At 35.5% G+C, this 21,714-nt stretch overlaps 1 protein-coding gene across 3 annotated transcripts in view; it reads right to left on the bottom strand.

The window, feature by feature from the left end:
* The window catches only part of KIFAP3 (kinesin associated protein 3), a 178,687-nt gene that overhangs the window by 30,966 nt on the left and 126,007 nt on the right, over nt 1-21,714 (bottom strand). For all 3 annotated transcript variants that reach the window (XM_080823969.1, XM_080823971.1, XM_080823970.1), the window contains exons 17-18: nt 19,231-19,316; nt 5,338-5,527 (exon numbers count right to left, since the gene is read on the bottom strand). In XM_080823969.1, the coding sequence (XP_080680095.1) occupies nt 5,338-5,527; nt 19,231-19,316 (276 nt within the window). The remainder of the gene's footprint in view (nt 1-5,337; nt 5,528-19,230; nt 19,317-21,714) is intronic.

Genomic DNA, 21,714 nt, shown 5'->3' with positions numbered 1-21,714 from the left:
AAGGCAAACACTTAAGATGCAATTAAATAATACATTTATTTAATAAATGACATATAGCAGGAATGGATGCAAGTAATGAATGAGCGCTGCAGGCAGAGGAAGGTGTAAAGAGACTACTGTGCTCTGTAGGGGTTAGAAAATCTTACTTGGGGAGGAGGGAGGCAGAAGCATAAATGATTTGAGTCTTGAAAGACTGGTAGCAATTAATGACAAAATCTATTTGAGGAGCAAAGTTATTAGAAATCAAGTGAATGATAAAATTAAGTAATAGTGTTGGCAAGTGACTAAGTGAGGTGGTTTGTATTTCCGTACGACCCTGTACCACCTTTTTGTTTCATATCGTATACTAAAGATTTGTATTATTATATAATTGTTGAATTGCTAATGAGTATCTTTAGTATTTCTCTTATTACTTTAGTAAATTTTAAATATTTAAGAGGTAGCTTAAAAGTATCTAATATTTAGTCCAGTTTCCATGTCCTCAAAAAGTTAATAAATCAAAAGACCAGCTAAACAAAAAAGGTTACAAAAAATGAAATTATGGGACATGCCAAGACACAACAGATTGAGAGTTAAGCAGTTCCAATAATGTTTTACATGGATTGAAGACTTCTTACAGGAGTGCGGCTAAAATTAACAAGGTTAAGACCACAAAAATCAGTAAGTTCTTCTGTTAAATTAAAACCAAATAATTAAAGGTCAAGTTTTAAGGACTCTGTGAATTTCAGAGGAACACAACTAAGTAACGTGCCAAGATAAAATATTTATCACACTTTGAAAGTGAATACAAAGATATTCAGCATGCTAGTAGTATAGAAGATTCTGATACCCAGAAAATAAGTACAACCAAATAAAGACACAAGAATTGTATTTTAAAAGTTTACATAGGAAACATGACCTAATGAAGTAAATCAGATTAAGAAGAAATTAAACGAAACTTGTCAATTTCTCAACATCTTCATTTTGATTCAGAGCTCCCATTGTCTTCAAAGGGAAAAATGAGTAGCAAAAGGATAAAGGAAATACAGAGAACTACAAACTAGAAGCTCATCAAATAGAGATCAAACTAAAAATGTCTAAGTTTAAAGATTCAGCCAGCCATTTTATAAACCTAGAGTACAACTAGGATAATATAATAAACCTGACATAATGTAAGTAAGAAAGAGTAAATTTATACTTCTGAAATTAATTTTTAATAATCTGAGAGCACAGCAATTCATTCAGTAAATTATAGCTTCTACTGTGTCCTTTATAATGTCTTGACCAAATTTAAGCAGCTCTGCTGTATGGGCAATCTTTCTTTACTAGAATGAGGAATAAAAGTGAAATTACATCTTAGATAAAATCCTCAACTCAAACACCTCGACTTCTTTGGAATTACCTATTTGTTTCTTAGCATTCTGCATCCAAAATTAATTCTTTTATAGAAGTAATAAAAAGGAATTATATATTCCTGATTACAAAGTCCAGCTAAATCTAAGAGTGTTCTTCCAAAGCTCCTACTCTAACCTTGATAGCGACAAGGAACCAAAAGAATTTCATGGAACATTTAAACTACCAGAGAACAAACAGAAGACAGAGACGATATACACCAGAGCCCTTTGTAAGCTGTAGAGCATTATAAACTTTTTGGTTACTAAATGATATGAAGCCTCTTAGACCACAGCTATACAATACACCTTTTTGAGGTGCTCTCAGTAATGATGATAAATATGACTATGAGTAAAACGGGGTATGTACTGGGGCAAGAAGGAAATCAAAGCAAATTTATTGTGAGCACAGGTAATTTATCAACCTTCTGATTTTTGCAACCCAGTAAAAAACTGGCTTATAGATATTGTGAATAAAGGTAAAAGAGGGGTGCCTGGGTGGCTCAGCGGGTTAAAGCCTCTGCCTTTGGCTCAGGTCATGATCCCAGGGTCCTTGGTTCGAGCCCTGTGTCGGGCTCTCTGCTCAGTGGGGAGCCTGCTTCCTCCTCTCTCTCTCTTTCTCTGCCTGCCTCTCTGCCTACTTGTGCTCTCTCTCTGCATGTCAAATAAATAAATAAAATCTTAAAAAAGGTAAAATAACTCAGTATCTTCTTATATACATTGTTACTGAAATAATCTTTATTTCTTAAAGTCAAATGAAAACATAATATTGGGCTTTTTAGTGAATGAGTCAAAAGTGAAATTGTGACTGTCTGGGAGAAAACAGGTATCAATAATGAAGAAAGTGAGAAAAAGAAATTTCTAAAATAGAAAAATCATAACTTACCGAGCTACACCTTATAAGAGATATCACAGAAACACACAGGTAAATGAAAACTATTTTTTAAAAGATTTAATTTATTTATTTGACAGAGAGAGATCACAAGTAGGCAGAGAGGCAGGAAGAGAGAGAGGGGGAAGCAGGCTCCCTGCTGAGCAGGGAGCCCGATGTGGGGCTCGATCCCAGGACCCTGAGATCATGACCTGAGCCGAAGGCAGAGACTTAACCCACTGAGCCACCCAGGCGCCCCAAAAACTATGGTTTTACAATAATCCTGAGACAGAAACAAACACTGTAAGCTTCATATTCCAGAAATACATTCATATATTAAATGCTAAGAATAAGATTCAGCAAGTTGATGAAAAAACAACAAAAAAGTAAAAAGTCATTTAGAAATATGTAGTGGTAAGACAGCTTTATAAATTATACTTCCTCTGTGGGTAAATGTGTTAAAGCAAACAGCATCATTTTTATGATGGAATAGGAAATTACTCAGTGACTACATTCACAATAATTTTAGACTCTAAGGAAAAAAAGTACCATAACTAAAGGAGATGCTAGATTCCTATTTTCTTGTGACAACACTAAGATCCTTTTTAAGAATAAAAAGAAGAGAGAAACATGTATTTTCACATCTTTAACAGTGTGAAAATATAGAGGGCAGTACTGATGAGTAGGCAGCAACAAATGCTATTTCATTTTAACGTAAAACATAAGACCCAGGGAATCACGGGCCACTTAACTTCACCTCTGTGGCTGAAAAGCTACTACGGCTGCTTTCATCAGAGCAGCCTATAGTTTCATGCACACCAGGGACTTGAATAAGATGGCTCAAGTGTTCAAACAAATCTGCAGTTTTACAAATCTCTCTGGTGTTTCTGAAGATGCAACTGCACACAGTGAAAGACAAGAGGCTGCTGTTATCTAGGTTTCCATGACACGCATCAAGAGGTACCACAGATTCATTTAGTTGAACTATTCATGGAACACGAACTAGGGAAAATAACTAATAAACTAAAATAATATAGATGGCTTGGTATGAGACCTTCATCTTTATTAAACTCATAGCAACATAACCTCCACTGTTAAATGTCTACCATATCATCAGTCTACAGAGATTAAAAAAAAAATAAGGATATCTAATGATTATATTCCACTCCTTAAATGCTTAAATTTATTTATTTTCCCATTAGCTGTGGTTGCTTCTAAATTTTGATATATAAAAATATATATAATTCAGATCTCTCACAAAAGCATAAGTTGTACATTTTAATGATAAAATATCTCAGAAAAATATTTATGATTTTCATTTTAAGGGGTTAACCTAAGTGAATTAATTTTGGGAATGTGGTATAAAATTCTAGAAATTTTTTCTGAAGTTCTAATCATATTAAAACAACAAAGTTGAACACTGAGATGGTTACAAGTTTTATTCAGTTTTGGAAACTAGTAATTGATTCACACTGAAAAGTAGCCATCAATCTTCAAAGCAAGAAACCTGATTCCACAGAATTCTGATTCCGGTTGACAAAAAAACTCATATCATATATATTTTACATCATTTTACTTCATGAATATCTGAATATGTAAGGAACAGCTGCTTGCCATTACTGAACTAAGGCATTCTGGTTGGCTGAAATTAATGATCTACTCCATCTGGTTTGAAACACAAGGCAGTATTTTATAACTACTGTAAAGTTCAGTTTGGAAGAAATTAATTTAATTCTTAAAGTATCAATTTTCCAAGATTCTAGTACCTATATCAAGTATAAAATAATACAGTATTTATGGGAAATTTGCACAAAACAAAATTATGAAAATAAAGTGTGATGAATACATAGCAGGGGGAAAAAGCCATTAATTGAGACATAATATTTTAATGCTTTTCATATCCAACCTGCTACAGATCTGAATTAGAAATCCTTTTCTTGGGGTGCCTGGGTGGCTCAGTGGGTTAAAGCCTCTGCCTTCGGCTCAGGTCATGATCCCGGGGTCCTGGGATTGAGCCCTGCATCGGGCTCTCTGCTCAGCGGGGAGCCTGCTTCCTCCTCTCTCTCTCTCTGCCTGCCTCTGCCTACTTGTGATCTCTGTCAAATAAATACATAAAATCTTTAAAAAAAAAAAAAAAGAAAAGAAAAGAAACCTTTTCTTGGGGCGCCTCGGTGGCTCAGTCATTAAGTGTCTGCCTTTGGCTCAGGTCATGATCCCAGGGTCCTGGGATCGAGCCCCCTGCTTGTGGTCCCTCTCTAGCTGTGTTTCTCTCTGTCAACTAAATAAATAAAATCTTTAAAAAAAAAAAAAAAGAAATCCTTTTCTTCCTCACAACTAAATGAGTTGAATGAAGTAATATTAGTATTGGCAACAGTGCAACACTTTGACAGCCAGAATATGCAGAAACTTACCAAATCTTTGTGCCAAGCTCATCCTTGGAAAAGGCAGTATGGCAGAATCAACAGTTATAATATATGTATGATTTATACAAAAATTAAATTTTACCCTGAAAACACTAGCAGAGTTAGAAGGAAAAAGGTTTAAGTGTCTAAATCTTCCCAACCAAGTAGAGTTAACTGGTTCAAAATGAAAGCAAAACCATGGTAAAATGAAATACACTGGAAAACAAAACATAAATTAGTTGTTATACATTTAAATAAATCCCAAATAGAGTAAAAATGAAAACCCCGAGGATTTCATTTTAAGTTATACAGTCTAGAAAGTAATAAACTGGGTTGTGGGGTGGGTGAGCCTGGTGGCAGGTATTAAGGAGGGCACATATTGCATGGAGCACTGGGTATGGTGCGTAAACAATGAATCCTGGAACACTGGGGAAAAAAAAAGAAATAAACTAAGAGTAATTTTCCTGGGTACAACATTTTTTTATGGAGATCACATCAAAGACTAACTTGGAAAAAAAGGTGAGTTAACAGGTTTGCATGGTGTGTATGGATGGTACTTCTAAAATTATTTGCAGAATTCCACTTATCTACTACAAGAAGTGCTTCCAAAGCTTGGGAATGAGCAAGGCTGGTCGACCAAAATCCCTATTTATAGCACACAAACTATTTAATTTTGCTTTGGTTATCACCTTACCTGAGTTATAGAAAAGGTCAGGTCTTTCAAGAATATCCCCTTCATGGATGTACGGCTCAATTCGATCATCACCATACAAGTACTGCTCACTCTCATCCAGCTGACGGCTCTCTACCATCTCCAGCCACTGAGAATTATGCCAGCGAAACTTTTCACTCTGAATTTTCTTAGCCCATTCTTCATCATATTCCTATTGAAAACAAATAGTCAGGTATTATTATGTAAGCTTATAAAGGAACTACCTTGGCCCTCAGATAATAGTACTAATTTGGAGGCTCTTTGCTTGGGTCAAAGGGAACATTAAAATACCTGTCAGAATTAATTTATACAATAATCAATAAAACCAATTAACTACATATATTAAAGACGTCTGTTTGAATTACTAATTGCTAATGGCAAAATCTAAAAGTTTAAACTTCACAAATTCTCTACTACTAGAATTTAGGTGTGCAATCAGACTTCGGCTCTCAAAGAAATCTGTGGCTATAATCACTGGTGGCAGTAATGATAGGTGGTTAAGCACTAAAATGATGTCTTTCACTACATCTTCTGAGATAAACACTTTTCAGTAGGAAAGAAAGGTATGTCTCCTAACTACTGAAATGGTTTACCAGGGAAAACAAAGAGAACTTAATTTTGTATTAAATTAAATCCTAAGCAAATAGAATAAGGACAAAATAACATTATCTTTTTTTTTCTTAATTTATTTGACAGAGATCACAAGTAGGCAGCGAGGCAGGCAGAGAGAGAGGAAGGGAAGCAGCCTCCCTGCCAAGCAGAGAGCCTGATGTGGGGCTCAATCCCAGGACCCTGGGCTTATGACCCGAGCCGAAGGCAGAGGCTTTAACCCACTCAGCCACCCAGGTGACCCAACATTATGTTTTTTTAAAAAAAGATTTTATTTATTTATTTGACAGAGATCACAAGTAGGCAGAGAGGCAGACAGAGAGAGAGGGGTAAGCAGGTTCCCTGCCAAGCAGAGAGCCCGACGCAGGGCTTAATCCCAGGACCCTGAGACCATGACCCAAGCTTAAGGCAGAGGCTTAACCCACTGAGCCACCCAGGCGCTCAAAAAACATTATCTTACTTAATCATAATTACTTCTTTAAATGTCTATTCCCTCCTCCAATCATGAACTCCTGAGGAGTAACTTTTGACCGTGACTGCTTTACTGCTGTCTCTCTCATACCTGTTCACACAGAATGCCCTTGGTGAACGTTTCTGAAGGACTTTTCAACAAGTTACTGTTTGCTCCAGCTGAACCTATTGAGCTCTTGATTTCTGCCACAGATTGTGGCTACTTCTAGTATAGTCACTGAACAATTAATGGACAGTACCACTGATGGCACAGATTAAAAAAAAAAAGATTTCAAGGTATTTCTTGTCACTCTAACTCTAGGGTCTTAGTTTTAAATTCCTCTGTCCTATCTGTAACATTTTTGTTTATAGTCATCTAAAAAGGATTTAAAAAGGTGCCAGGCAATACTACTATCTTCCCATAGTCAAGATGATCATGATAATTAACAGGTGGACCAAAGATACATTTTAAATACTGAGCAATTTTCATCCAAAGCTGAGGCTCAGAGTAAAAAAATGTCGCCAGAGAAGGAATTTCTGGGGTGTAAGAATAAGTTTAAAATTTTATTAGAATGTAACTATTATTATTATCTTGTTCAAATTTTACTTGTTAAATTTGGTAAGTTTCACATTATCGATAAATCTTAGTATCAGCTGTCAGACTGTGTGTTCTATACTGTACATCTTTTTTTTTTTTTTAAAGATTTTATTTACCTATTTGACAGATGGAGATCACAGAGAGGCAGGCAGAGAGAGAGGAGGAAGCAGGCTCCCCGCTGAGCAGAGAGCCCGATGCGGGGCTCGATCCCAGGACCCTGGGATCACGACCTGAGCAGAAGGCAGAGGCTTTAACCCACTGAGCCACCCAGGCGCCCCTATACTGTACATCTTTGAAACTATAATAGATGTCCCTTTTTAACTGAGGGGAAAGTAGAAAACTTTTTTGGCTATGATACTACTGATGGCAGTTTTGCCACCAAATTATTAAGCTTTCCTTTTTTAATAGTTAAATATTAACATTCCTATTAAGCTATTTCCTGATATATTATTTAAAATTTAATTGTATAAAAGATCAGTTATAAACATTATTACATTTTACTTTAAAAATAATAAACATTTACTAATCCAACTGTTATAATTTCAGTATTTAAATTACTGGATTCTTTTTTTTAAAGATTGATTTTAGAGAAAAAAAGTGTGCGTGCATGCCTGCGAGAGTGGGGGAAGGGACAGAGGGAGAGAATTTTCAAGCAGACTCTGCGCTCAGGACTTGGAGTCCAAGGTGGGGCTAGACCTCAGGACCCAGGAGATCACCACCTGAGCCGAAACCAAGAGTCAGACACTTAACTGACTGAGCCAGTCTGGTGCTCCAAAGGAATTTTTTTTTTTTAACTCCAAGTTACAGCTACTGTTTAATCTATATTTGAAATTGACAATTTAGATATAAACAACAAATGCTAAATCCAAATCCCATCTTGTTGGTACGCTTATAATTAACAGATATGATGATAATTAATATAATCATCCATTTACTGATTACACATAAGTTGTTCTGATAAAATGAGATAATACATATAAAGCATTTAGAAAACCTATACTGAAAATGCTTAATGTTAGCCATTACTGTTAATTAATCAAAGTGACGGCTTCCTGAATAATTACTATAATTATTATCATGTTATAAATGAGAAAACGAGGCCCAGGACACTGAATTAACTTAAGTGCACACAGCTAATGTGGCTATTATAGCATTGTAAACCCTGGGTTAGTAATGTGGAAAAGGCAATTAAACAGAGGACAAATGAGTGTTTGTCAGGGTCACTGTGGAATGGATTCTTTAGTAATGAGAATATAATAAATGAACTCCAAGGTCAACTTTCAGCTCAAGGTTCTACGAATGTGTTGAACTGTTGACCAAGCAGTGATTTGAGAGGAAGTAGCTTCTGGTCTGGTAAGTTTATTTTATAACACACGGTATTCTCACTCACGTTCTCTCTGACCTGGCCGCACATGGGAGGGTGTAAGGGAAAGAGGGAGTTAGAAAAGCAACAGCACAGAGATGCTACAAGTAGTTTCACTGGCTACAGATTTGAATGGTTCACTTCGGGTTTCCAAAACTAAATGTAATACTAAGTGGTGCTAATTATGCAATATGAGCACTGTGATTAGTTTTAAAATAATTTTGCCCAAATGCTAAATTTAATTTTGAACCTCTTTAAAATTCATGACTTTGCAAGTATACTTTTTGGTTCTCTAAGTGGCACAGTTGTATGTGTTAGCTGCAAAGTTGGCTGTACAAATATATTACTGTCATATTAGAAGTGACTAGATAATTTAAAAAGAACTGATCACATACACTTAGAGAAGAAAAGAATGAGATTATTACCCATTAAGATAAAAAATTAATGCATAAACAAAAAGTAAATGGTATTTGGGGCAAGAAATTCTCCATACTAACTAAAAAGCCATACTAACGGGCTTTTTTCCTTAAAGATAAATTAGTTACAAGTCACCAAAATATGCCTTATATTATGCCTTATTATACCCAGAAGATGCCTTATAATACCAGAAATCCCATTAAATCCACATTAAATACTGGAACTAATTTGATAAATATTGTTTCTTTTGTGAATACTAGCTTGTTTCACTTGGCAACAGGTATGAAACAAACTTCTTATTTTGGTAGACAAATTTTAAATTTGATTATCTGAATGAAGAAGTATTCAAGAAAGATGATAGAAAAACACATGACTTGATTGCTTTATTATCATTTAGTTTTAAGCATATGGATTCCTAGTGTAAGAACAGGAGATAAAACCTAGTCAAGTGCTCAAAACACAGAAAAGATGGGGTTCGCTATTCCATTGAGAGTAAAACTTCCTGCTTTTATCTGTGAAATGTTACAGAAATAGGTATAAGTTTAAAAGTAAACTGGGGTGCCTGGGTGGCTCAGTCAGTTAAGCATCCGACTCTTCCTTTCACAGTGCAGGGTTGTGAGATCAAGCCCCTGCGTCTGGCTCATGCTCAGAGCAGAATCTGCTGGGGATTCTCCCCCTTTCCCTCTCTCTCTCCGCTTCTGGCCCCTCCCTGCTCACGCTGGTGTGTGCTCCAGTGCTCTCTCTCTTCTAATAAATAAATGAAAAATCAAGAGTATTAAAAAATCTTTAAATCACATATCCCTAAAATGTATTTAGCCTAGTAAGTAATGCTCTGCACAAAGAAAAAAAAATCATGCTTATTCTAGGCATTAGTATCTTACATGCTTCTCAGAAGATTTTACTATTCTTTTTTTTTTTTTTTAAAGATTTATTTATTTATTTATTTGTCAGAGAGAGAGAGAGAGAGAGAGAGAGAGAGAGGAGTGAGAGTGAGCACAAGCAGACAGAGTGGCAGGCAGAGGGAGAAGCAGGCTCCCTGCTGAGCAAGGAGCCCGATGTGGGACTCGATCCCAGGACGCTGGGATCATGACCTGAGCCGAAGGCAGCTGCTTAACCAACTGAGCCACCCAGGCGTCCCAGATTTTACTATTCTAATAATAAAAGTACATGTAGCTTTGCGCAGTGGCAGTATTGTAGCCAATGAAGTTTATCCGAGGTGCGATTATTGCTAATTGAAAAGTACATGTAAAAATGTCTAAGAAGATGCTATTTTCTTCACAAATACCCTTCAATCTTAAGCCTTCTTATCACCCTTCAAGCTTACAGCAATGTTCTTATTAATGAACCTACACATAGAAGGCTTAGTATTTAAAAAGAGACCATCTCTCCACAGCCTATCCAACCGTCTGACAGAAGTCCAAACACACAAAGTGTGAGCACCCACGGCTAAATTTTGGCATTAAAGCTTGATTTGTTAGTGTCTTAGGAAGCTGATTTTCCAAGGCAGTGAGTTAGCACAGATCTAGCACTCATGTGATTAGACTACTTTTATGCAATCTGAATTCCTTTAAAGTTTTTACCATTTTTTGGGATCAGTTTATGACTGAGTAAATTCATAGAACCAAGACACATCTTAACATTATAAGACCAAAAAGTATAGTAGCAATGATGCAGACTGTACTGTCTCTTTTAAAAAAATAATTTTATTCTAATTTTAAGTATTTTTGTACTATAAAACTATAGGTTTAATTTTCTATGACTAACATAATGATTAATGTGTGCATTATTGTTTACAGAATCACAATGAAAGCACTATGGCTGCCCGCTTAGCTCGTCAGAAAACAACAGTTTTTCCTTCAGGAAATAGTAGACAAAATCTGTTATTCCATACCAAGCTGTGTAATCATCCAGGATATAGAAAATTATGTTTTGCAGATGATCCAAAGATTACAGATCCCTACTACAGTGAATCCACCACAGTGACAACAGGGATTTTCACGAGAGGTAACCTTAAGATTTAATAAGTACCTGTGGCTTTTTGTTATAGATCATAGCAAAGAAAATAAACCTTGACAAACCAGTATCAAGGCCTTAAAGTCTCAAGTAGTTACAACAAGACCGTTTGAAAATATTTATAACTGTAAAACTATTTCATTATCTAAAGAAAGCTGAAAATTGTAGAAAAATAGCCATACTGTTAGCTAACTAGAATCCTAATACTATATATATTCTATTGATTTTCAATGACTTCCTTAATTCCAATAGTAATTGCTAACTTCAGGAAATATTTTAAAATAAGTATTTTTAAGATTTAGAAGCTAAGTATGAAACATTATTAATATACTGTATTTGTGCCATAAAAGTTTGCTTTAGGTTGTGACAATACAGCTTCAAGTACTTGAATGTTTACCAAATATAGCATTTTGGAATGAATATGTTATGAGGAATACAATATTGCTTTAAATAATTAACTTCTCCTTTTCCTTTGTAGTAAACATTAGTGAAAATCAAATGAGATAGTACTGTTTTCACTATGCAGTGCTGGCTTTTCATCTTTATGTTTCTGAAACGCTGATTTTTATGTCCCAGGTTCCTTGACTATCAAATATTTTAGCTTATGGCTGCCGAGAGTCTACTTAGTACTAAATTAATAGGCTAGGTAGGACAGTGGTCCCAAGGGTTTTAGATTTTGGGAAAGTTTCAAAAACACATTTTGGGGACTGATGTTAAATGTAAATCAACTGCCACCTACTATTACTGTCTTAGAAAAGAAAGACTATTTTAAGACTAAAAATGTAAGAAAGACAATCTCAAAATGAAGATCTACTTTCCCCAAACAAATCACGTTAACAACCTCATTGCATGTAACCCAGCCTTGCTCTCTCTGTGTCTCTCGCCCTTGACCTCCTCCCACCTCTCTTTTTTCCCCCCTTTCTCTCCCATTTTCGTAAAAACCAGTACAGGCTTTATCGTGCTCCAGGGATGAGCGCTCCGGAAGACCTGGCCTCAGCTCTCTTCTTTGTGTGGCCCCAGTGAGTGCAGTTTAACAGCCCTGGCATAGGCAGTTTCTTGGTGTCTCAGAGTCTGAGTTTACAGGTGTCAGCGATACTATGGTAAGGTGTACTTCAAAGAACACTGGATTAGGAGGTAGGAGGCCTGGGTTCTGTGTTCAGCTCTGATACTGACAGAAATGAGCGACCATCTCCAGGTATTGTATTCCTTTTGGTCTCAGATTCTTCATTTCTAAAATGAAACAGATCTAAGATTTGCTCAAGTTCTAACATTCTATAAATAAAAACCTCTGATTAATACCATTATTTCATAAAGCTACTGAGATGCTTATCCCCCAAACTGAAGAATCCTGGCAGTCTAAGGAGTTTATTTTAAAAAATCAAATAGCAACTCTGTGAACTGTATGAGACCGATGACTCACAGACCTGTCCCCCTGAAACAAATACTGCATTCTATGTTAATAAAAAATACTCACAAAAATTAAATAGCAACCCTAAAAGAATATCCAGTATCAGAAATTTAATAAATTCAACATATAGCAATTAAAATCTGTTCTCTCTAACCCCTCTCCCCCAAATCTCTCCTCTCTTAAACACCCCCTGGCCCCATTGTCAGGAAATAACTGGGAATTCAGGGATGTCATAGCTCAATCACAGCCAAGACAAGTCATAAAAGTTTATCAAGCCATTGTGGAAATACTTCAGGCATATAGTCACTTTTTAGTTCATTTTTGAAATGCTTCTTTTTACAACAAGGGTACCCTGATGTCCTTGCTTTGAGACTCGAGTTTGTCTTGTATTTGAAGGTACACATGCTTTGTTTTTTATTTTCTCTTCTCAGCTCCTGACGTGATCTTAAGCACTCAGTTTCTATAAAAACTAAAGTGTCATTAAAGACTTATGGTTTGATTTTAAATGGAATGTGCCATCCTTTTTGAAGTCCTACATCGCTTTGTTTACTACTTAACCACAGAAACATCCTGAAGCCTTAACCAGCCTATTATCAGAGCCTGTTCACTATCAGGAAAACTCTTTGTAACTGGCTTCCGTCACACCTTGTATCTGATTAACACACTATAGGATGACATAGAGCTACACAGATCTGCTTTGTGCTCTAACATACCTGATGGAAAGCAGATTTTCCTTTCTCCTTTAATGTGACAGCCCCTAATTGAGAATGTAATATGGTTTATTTAATACACTTCTTCATACTAAATTAAAGCAGATCTAGAGTAATTTAGTTCCTCATTAAGGTTAAGGTAATAACTGCTAAGATGCCTTTTCATAGCTTAGAAAACACTTATCCCAATGATATGTACAAGATAAGTAAATACAGATATACATATAATTAAACACACATACATAACTGAGTTGTTGACTTTAATGTTCATACTACCTATTTCTCAACAGTACCATCCCGTTTTGTCCTGTAGTCTTGATTATGACACTTTCTAACCAGACCTCAAATATAATTAATTATCTCTTCAACCACTGCTTAAAGCACTGAGGAGGCTCATCTGTGAAATATCATTTCAAATATCACGATCAGTAGGGACACGGAGTTAAAGACAGATATCAAATCACAGGGACCTGTGGCTGGAAAGACAAGAGACATCACCTCTTCACCAGAACATCTAGGTACGCCCCTTTTCCCATAAGTACCTTATAGACACAATGGGCCATCAGTATAGAACATCTGTTGCTGGGGCCAAAGAGCAGTGCTGCTCCTGGAAGGTGAGCTCATGTCTAGATGACAGTCTGCTGGTGTTTTCTAGAGTACAGAATGTAAACTTGACATTCTGGGGACTTTGTGATGTTGAGTTTTGTACTCCTAGTATCTTAGTGTCTTAACATAGTATGTCCTTAATAAAATAAATTAAATGTTTTACAACCCAGTAATGTCAGGGGAGGAATTCATTTACCAACTGGGGAAGAATTTATGAGGTTGTCAAATACTTCATGCAAAGCTGAGGAAGTACTGAAGGATAAAAATCTAATTGGGTTTTTAGAAACTGTCTATGATTAGAGGATTCTGTTCTTCCCTTCAGGATTCCCAAGGCTTGGAGGAGAAAAGACGATCAACTACCATATATCCTCTCTCCTTGTCTCTCTACTCCTTTCCAAATCTACTCTAATTCCTGCCTCCCAGAGCTACATGTAAGGCCTAGTCAGACAGGTGACAACTTGCTGATGAGCCCATAGAGACCACATCACCAAACAGATAGTCCTCCAGGGTACAAAGAGTACTACCACCACAAATCTGTTTCAAGTCACCAATTGGAGGGCTTGGGCCCAAACACACTAAACAAATCATCACTAATGTAGCACTTCCATAATTTGGGGGACAAGTTCTTCACTGCACAAGGCATATTTCCCTAAGGCTTGCAAGGTATCTAAGTGTTTCTTATTATTCCACCCTGTCTTAAATAAAAAAGAAGTTTGCTTTCTTAAATTGCCTCAAGCTACAAATACTCGCATTAGCTCCTTCTTAAAAATTTTTAATTATTATAGTACATAGTCATGCTGAGAATACTCGGATACCAAAGTCCAGAGGTAAAAAGAATCTTAAGAGATCACCCGCTCCCATTCTAGGCAGGTTTCTGACTATTTCAGAAAGTTGGTTATTCAGTTATTACTAATGCTGACTGGACAGAGGCTTTACATTCTCCCTTGACAGCTTATTTCTAGTATTTCATCATCTTTGCTGTGTCTAATCAAAGTTTCTCCTGTTTTGAATTAAGTCAATTTCCTCTTGTTTTACTCTTGAAAAAGATTTGGGACAAGAAAATAGCACCCTGAGTCATGATCAGTAGTAGAGTCTGAGCTCAAAGAACTGGACTGGCAGCTATGTCCTGTCCCAAGTGAACCTGAGAAGCTGTCATTTTACTGATGCATTAAAACGGCCCACTCCTCAAATTTCTCCCAAACAAGGAGGCTTAGCAAGGTAGGAGTATAAGTCTGGTCTGAGGTTAGGGAATAAATTGATTCCAAATTAAAATAAGTCACCGCATTCAGAGCATGGGTAATTTAACAGATGAGGCACTTCTACACTAGAAAAGGCAGATTCCTGTTTACCACACTGTCCTAATCAAGGCCTTTCAGTTAATTACCCTATTTAGAACTGCTTTGACATGGAGTTTTAAAATGCCAAATTCAGCCATTTTGCAGAATAATCTTAAAGTAAACTGTAAATAGTCATATGTCTGGCCAAAATAATACTCCAAATAATGTTCCATAGTTAAAACCCAAACAGTGAACAGATTATCTTCCAACACCATTTAAAAATTTTAAATGAAAATAATGTAGATAATTAACTGTACCAAGGAAAGAAAATGTTGGTCCGGATTGGTAATCAACATATAAACTTCTCCACAAGGTCTGAGTTTTGGCCTAGTTCGAACACAACTGCGGCAGACCATCAGATGGGATATGCTACATATTTTCCCTAACCCAACTAACAATACCTCTCTAGTCCCCAGAAACGTCACTGTAAACTGAATCTTCAAAAAGTTATACACTGTCTGAGATTACTCAGCTGGTGAAAGAGCTAGAGCCAGTTGTATTCTAGATGCAATCTCTGTTAGACCAAATTGCCACATTATAGAGGCCAAAAGTTGAATGTAAAATCAGAAACCCTACTCAGCTGCGAAGGGGAGAAAAAGTTTTGGGAAGAAGCTGCTCCCAGTGGTGCAGTTCCTTACTATCAAGCTAGAACTGAACCGGGGCCTTGACTCTCTCGAGTGTATAAGAGCAGAAAGGTAAAGAAACATTCTTCCAGCAGAATTGGGATGTTTCGAGCCCTTCCATCAGCTGTAGACCACTTCCGTCCATCTAAGAAACTTAGCTGTGAATATGACCTAGTTGAGTAGCACAGCAGGACTTTTAAATCACATAATTCACACATGAGTATCTTGAAATATTATATTTAATAAGTTTATTATTTCTAAATATCTTTTCAGACTAAACTTTTCCAATGTGTGAAATGAAACAGTCTAAAATTACTTGGCATCATATCAAGTACTACTTTGTTAAGTCTCATGTGGAGTCATAGATTAGGTGAACCTTCAAAATAGCTTGTTCGAATTTTTTTTTATACGAAGTCAAGAGATCAGATACCATCTTAGGGAGCCATATGTAGCTGGCTGATATATCACCAGTTTCATTTTGCTGATTATTCTTTGAAGACCTTATCAACAAGGTTCTTTGTAAAAATAATTACCTAAATAATTTTCTTTGTTTACATTTTAACTCTGATCAGGATTTATAAATTCCTTTAAGGACGGTAAGATCAACAAAGTAAAATGAAGATTAAAAATCCTCATTGGATTTAGAAAAATGAAGGCCAGGGTGACTTTAGTGAGAACCGTATCAGTGCAATAATGGAGGCAGAACCCAGAATTGGTACAGATTGAAAGGATGAGGGGAAATGAAGAAATGAAGGAAGTAACATGTAGACTTTTTCAAAACATTTGTTTGACAGGGAGAGAGAAAGAGAGAGAGAGAGAGAACTAGGACAGCACTCTAGAAAAAATAGGTAGACACAGGGTGAGGAAAATTTCTGTTCAAGATGAGAGACTTTAGCCCAGAGTTTAAAAATAATTGGGAGTAAAATTTTTCACCTTATATTCATATTTCATTCTAAATATTTTTATAAGAAGACTGAGCTGGCATTTTGGAGCTATCACTAATTTATATTCTAAACCAAACATGCCTAATATGTAAATCTAAACATTACCTTCAAACAAGAAGGTAATTTTAAAAGTATGTTAAAAGCTTATAAAAATTTTTTTAGGGGCGCCTGGGTGGCTCAGTGGTTTAAGCCTCTGCCTTCGGCTCGGGTCATGATCCCAGCGTCCTGGGATGGAGCCCCACATCGGGCTCTCTGCTCAGCGGGGAGCCTGCTTCCTCCTCTCTCTATGCCTGCCTCTCTGCCTACTTGTGATCTGTCTGTCAAATAAGTAAATAAAAAATCTAAAAAAAAAAAAATTTTTTTTTAAATTTAAAAAAAGTATGCTAAAAGCAGTCCATAACAAACTGACATCTTTTCTCCTTTCCTCATTGCTTAAGGTAAGATAATCACAAACAAAACATTAAAAAGTTTTTTATTCGTATACTATATACTTCATATACAACACTGACTTAGTGATCTATAAGAAAATAGTATACAAGGGGCACCTGGCTGGCTCAGTCAGAGTCAGGTAAGTGTCTAATTCCTGATTCCAGCTCAGGTTGTGATCTCAGGGTCCTAGGATTGAGCCGTGGGTCAGGCTCCAAGCTCAGCAGGGAGTCTTCTTGGTATTCTCTCTCTCCTTCTCCTATTGCCCCTTCCCCATCCCTCTCTCTCTCAAATAAATAAATAAATATTAAAAAAAAAGGAAAATACTATATGAGCCATGAAATTATTCTCTAGGAGTAATAAATATTCTCTATTTATAAACCCTGTGACCAGAGGCCGACATGTCTGAAACGTCTTACTGAAGCAAGAATTTAATATGTAAAATTTCCTTGGGGTGCCTGGATGGCTCAGTGGGTTAGCCTCGGCCTTTGGCTCCGGTTGTGATCCCAGGGTCCTAGGATCGAGCCTCACATCGGGCTCTCTGCTCAGCAGGGAGCCTGCTTATCCCTCTCTCTCTGCCTACTTGTGATCTCTGTCAAATAAATAAATAAAATCTTTGAAAAAAATATGTAAAAGTTCCTTATTTTAATGAAGAGATCAAAGCTAAATGCCAAAATACTCATTTAGTTTTAAACCAGTAATGATAAGGGCACCTGCGTGGCTCAATTGGTTGTATGTCTGACTCTTGATTTTGGCTCAGGTTACAGTCTCAGGGTTGTGAGACTGAACCCTGCATTGGGCTCCATACTGGGCGTGGAGCCTGCTTAAGATCCTCTGTTTCTCCACCACTCTATCCCTCCCCCACCTCACACATGTGCTCTCTAAGGAAAAAAAAAAAAAAGTATAAACCAGTAATGATTTGACTCAGTCAAATCCAAAAAGCAGATGATATCAAATAAGATCAATTTCTGTAATAAAATGCAGGAAATTGACAAGAAGTTACCTGATAGTGGTTGCCTGATTTCATAACGTAATCACTAGCACAAATGCCAACTTAAAGGATTTCTAATAAAGTTGTTAAATGACTCTTTAAGATGTTATTCTGATTCTTTAAAAAGCTTAAGTTAAACTTTGAAAACTAATGAATAGGCTATATTCAAGAAGTTTTTTACAGGGTGAGTCAAAATAAAAAGTATTAATCCAGTTCAAAGAAGGAAGCAAGCAAGTTGTGTGCAGCAATATATGCTATAAGTGAAAATACATTTAAAGTAATCTAGTGTATGGCACTTCCCAGGTACAAGGCCCAAGTTTAGGCAGAAGACTTTGGTGGGCAGCATGAGCATGATTTCTGAAGAAACATATACATAGAGAGCATGTTTCTAATTGCTGACTCAGATTACCCTTCTGATTATATTCCTTTGGTTATAAATCCTTTAAAAGATACTGCAGAAGGCGCCCAGGCAGCTCAGTTGGTTAAATGTCTGCCTTCTGCTCACGTCACGATCTCAGGGTCTTGGGATTGAGCCATGGGTTGGGAATCCCTGCTCAGTGGGGAGTCTGCTTCTCCCTCTGCTGCTCCCCCTGCTTGTGCTCTTTTTCTCTATCTCAAATAAATAAATAAAATATTAAAAAAAATAAAATTTTCTACAGTCATGAATAACATTATTTTTGTATGTTTCATCATTCCAAAACAACTTACAAAACAAGTATATGCATATAGACAAAAATCAAATCACTGAAATAATAATTGACTTATTAAAAAAGTTTAATGGCCAAATTGCAAAACTGACTGTGTTGAGTTTTGGTAGAAATTCTCATTAAACCCCTGCTCCTATGACATAATTTCTCTGCAAAACAGATGATTCTGAGATGACGTGTAGACCAAATCTAAAACACTTAATATGTATAAAACCTCCTTAAGGACATATAGACCAAATCTAAAACACTTAATATATATAAAACACCTAAAAATTTGAAGGCTAAAGGTCTTAATGTTCTGTTTGTTTTTTTTTTTTTTAAGATTTTGCTTATTTATTTGACAGACAGAGATCACAAGTAGGCAGAGAGGCAGGCAGAGAGAGAGGAGGAAGCAGGCTCCCCGCTGAGCAGAGAGCCCGATGTGGGTCTCAATCCTAGGACCCTGGGATCATGACGTGAGCTGAAGGCAGAGGCTTTAAACCACTGAGCCACCCAGATGCCCAAGGTCTTAATGTTTTAAACATGAATTTAGTATGACTGAATTTTCAGAGATGTACCAAAATACAAGTTTGCATTTACATGAAATGCAAAGTTCTAAACAGATGCACAAAGTCTTCTTTTCTCCCAAATGAAGACTATTATCATACTTTGTATAAGAAGAAAAATTACTTACCGCTATAATATCTAATGTATTATCACAGACCTTTCGGATTTCATTATTTTTATCATGCATCAGATCTATGAGGTATGCTGGAGCCTCTGAATAAAAGTGGTTAAAGATACAAACTCATTTGAGATTGAGGCTATTCATTCATATTAGAAAATCCCACATTTCTCTAAATTCAAATGCTGCCATAAATCTAACTTCAAATTTTAAAACAGGATTAGTAAAAGATGACCAGAAACATTTAACATTTCATTTTTTTAAAGGACAGGGATAACAGAAATAAAAAAGAAAAAAAAAAAACAACACTAAATAAAAATGGGTAAGGAAAACAAAGCCAGTAAACCTGAGAAAGTACAAGGCCCAATTTTTGAAAACATGAAAATCATGAAAATAACTGAAGAGGGAGCTCTAGAGCTGTATCACTATAAAGCTTTCTTGATCACGCTGGCCCACCTAAAGGTTTAGGAAAATTAATTTCACAAAAAAATTGCAGCAGAAAATAATCAGTTATATCTTATATATGGTTATTATGAGAAAAATAAGGCATTTTCACATGAAAAATGAAAGCTATAACCCAATATTTCAAAAAGGAATAAAGGAAATTAAGAAAATAGAATATATGTAAAAGAACAATATAAATCAAAATTAGAAAACTCAAATAAAATAATTCAGAACTAAAAATAAAAGTAAAAATCATTTCAGATATATATGAGCTAAATTTATAATAATATATGAGTAAACAAAAACAACAGATAAAACTCCAAGAGAAATGGAAGGTAAAAAGGAAGAAAATTTGTAAAATTTAAAAATAAATAAAAAGAGAAAATATTAGAAGATGACAAAATTAAAGACAGGCAAAGAAGATCCAACATAACAGAAATTCCAAAGGAGACAACAAAAGCAATAAAACAGAACAACTAATTAAAAACTATAATTCAGGAGAACTTTCCTGAAATTAGGGGGGGAAAAAGAGAACTACGTACTGAAAGATCACATTTGATACTTGGAAAAATCAAGCAAGAATGATGAATACCCAGTCAAATTCTAATAAAGCTACTTGGCTTTAAAAAAAAACTAACATTCCTCTGGTCTCACTGGCAAAAAATCAAAGTCATTTATAAGGGAAAAAAAGTAAATTGTCATTGGACTTTATGACAGATACCAATAATTAGCAGACTACAGACTTCACACAGGCATTAACTCAGGAAAAAAGACAGTGGAAAAATACCTTTCAATTGCTGAGGAAAAATAACTAGCAATCTAAAACTACATATTGTGCTAAATTATTATTAAAGAAAAGATGCTAGTTATTTTCAGATAGAGATATATTTTATTATTCATAGATATTCACTTAACACTTTAAGAGAATGTAATTATGAAAGAAAATCAACTCAGAGAAATAGACAAATGGAATCAAAGAAAAAACAGAACAAAAGGGAATAGGTCAACATATTACAAATCTTAAATAAGCACTGGTTTTTAAAAGACAATAACTAAAATAATCCATTTTCAAATGTTACAAAAATGAGGTGAAATAATTATACTAGATAGTAAGTAACGTGGAAGATGGGACTGGAAACATTAGACTTAAAAGTGAAAGAATACAGGCCTCTAAAATTGGAGAGAATACATGTTGAAATTTGGGTTTAACTCCCAAAAGAAAAAAGATGGCATATATAAAAAACAAATAAGTAGGGGAGAAGAAAAGAATAAAGAAAACTTAAATCAATCGAGAAACCTCAACGAATCTCAAAAAGGCAGTGAAGAAAAACTTATCTCTAATATTAGTCGGTCTTGGTTAAAATTGTATTTGAAACAGAAGCCACAGGTTTCTATCAAGAAAATTTAGCACATGTGTACAAGCAAATGACATTCTCTGTAGCACTGATTAAAATGCTGAAAAATGTTTATCAAGTTTCACAGCAAGTAGCAAAGACAGAGGTTAGCCCACATCACCTACTCATCAGTGCTACTTACTATTTTTTTGGGGGGACTAAAAGGATATATTTAAAATATAGAAAAAAAGTATAGAATAATACATTCTCAGGGGGACTCTAAAAGGACCAAATCAAATTTGGCTCATTTCCCTTTCTACAATTTTTGGGGTTGTATGAAAATTAATTATTACAATAGCACTGGTTCTCAATTTCCGATTCTCAATTCCTACGATTGTGCTGAGATCTATTTTAAATATTTCAAACATCTTAACATAAATCATATGTTTATCTAATATAAGTCTAAACCTGCCATCTCAAACACCAAGTTTCTTTCATTCTGTTTAAAATAAAATGATGTTGATCAAATTCTCTAAAAATTAAAAAATGGGAAAAAGAAATAGTTTACTGCCTAATAAATCTTTATTTAAAAAATTAAGTATATCAGTCATAGCAAAATCACAATAAAATGCTTAAAGTTACAGTGAAATATTTTAATAATAATTTCTAATTATGTGACAAAAGACCTATTTAAGTATCATTGACATCAATAAAA

The sequence above is a fragment of the Martes martes genome, assembly GCF_963455335.1.
Source record: "Martes martes genome assembly, chromosome: 15".
Lineage (NCBI taxonomy): Eukaryota > Metazoa > Chordata > Mammalia > Carnivora > Mustelidae > Martes > Martes martes.
Note: the sequence above shows the minus strand (reverse complement) of the source record. Positions and strands in the feature narration are given on the sequence as shown.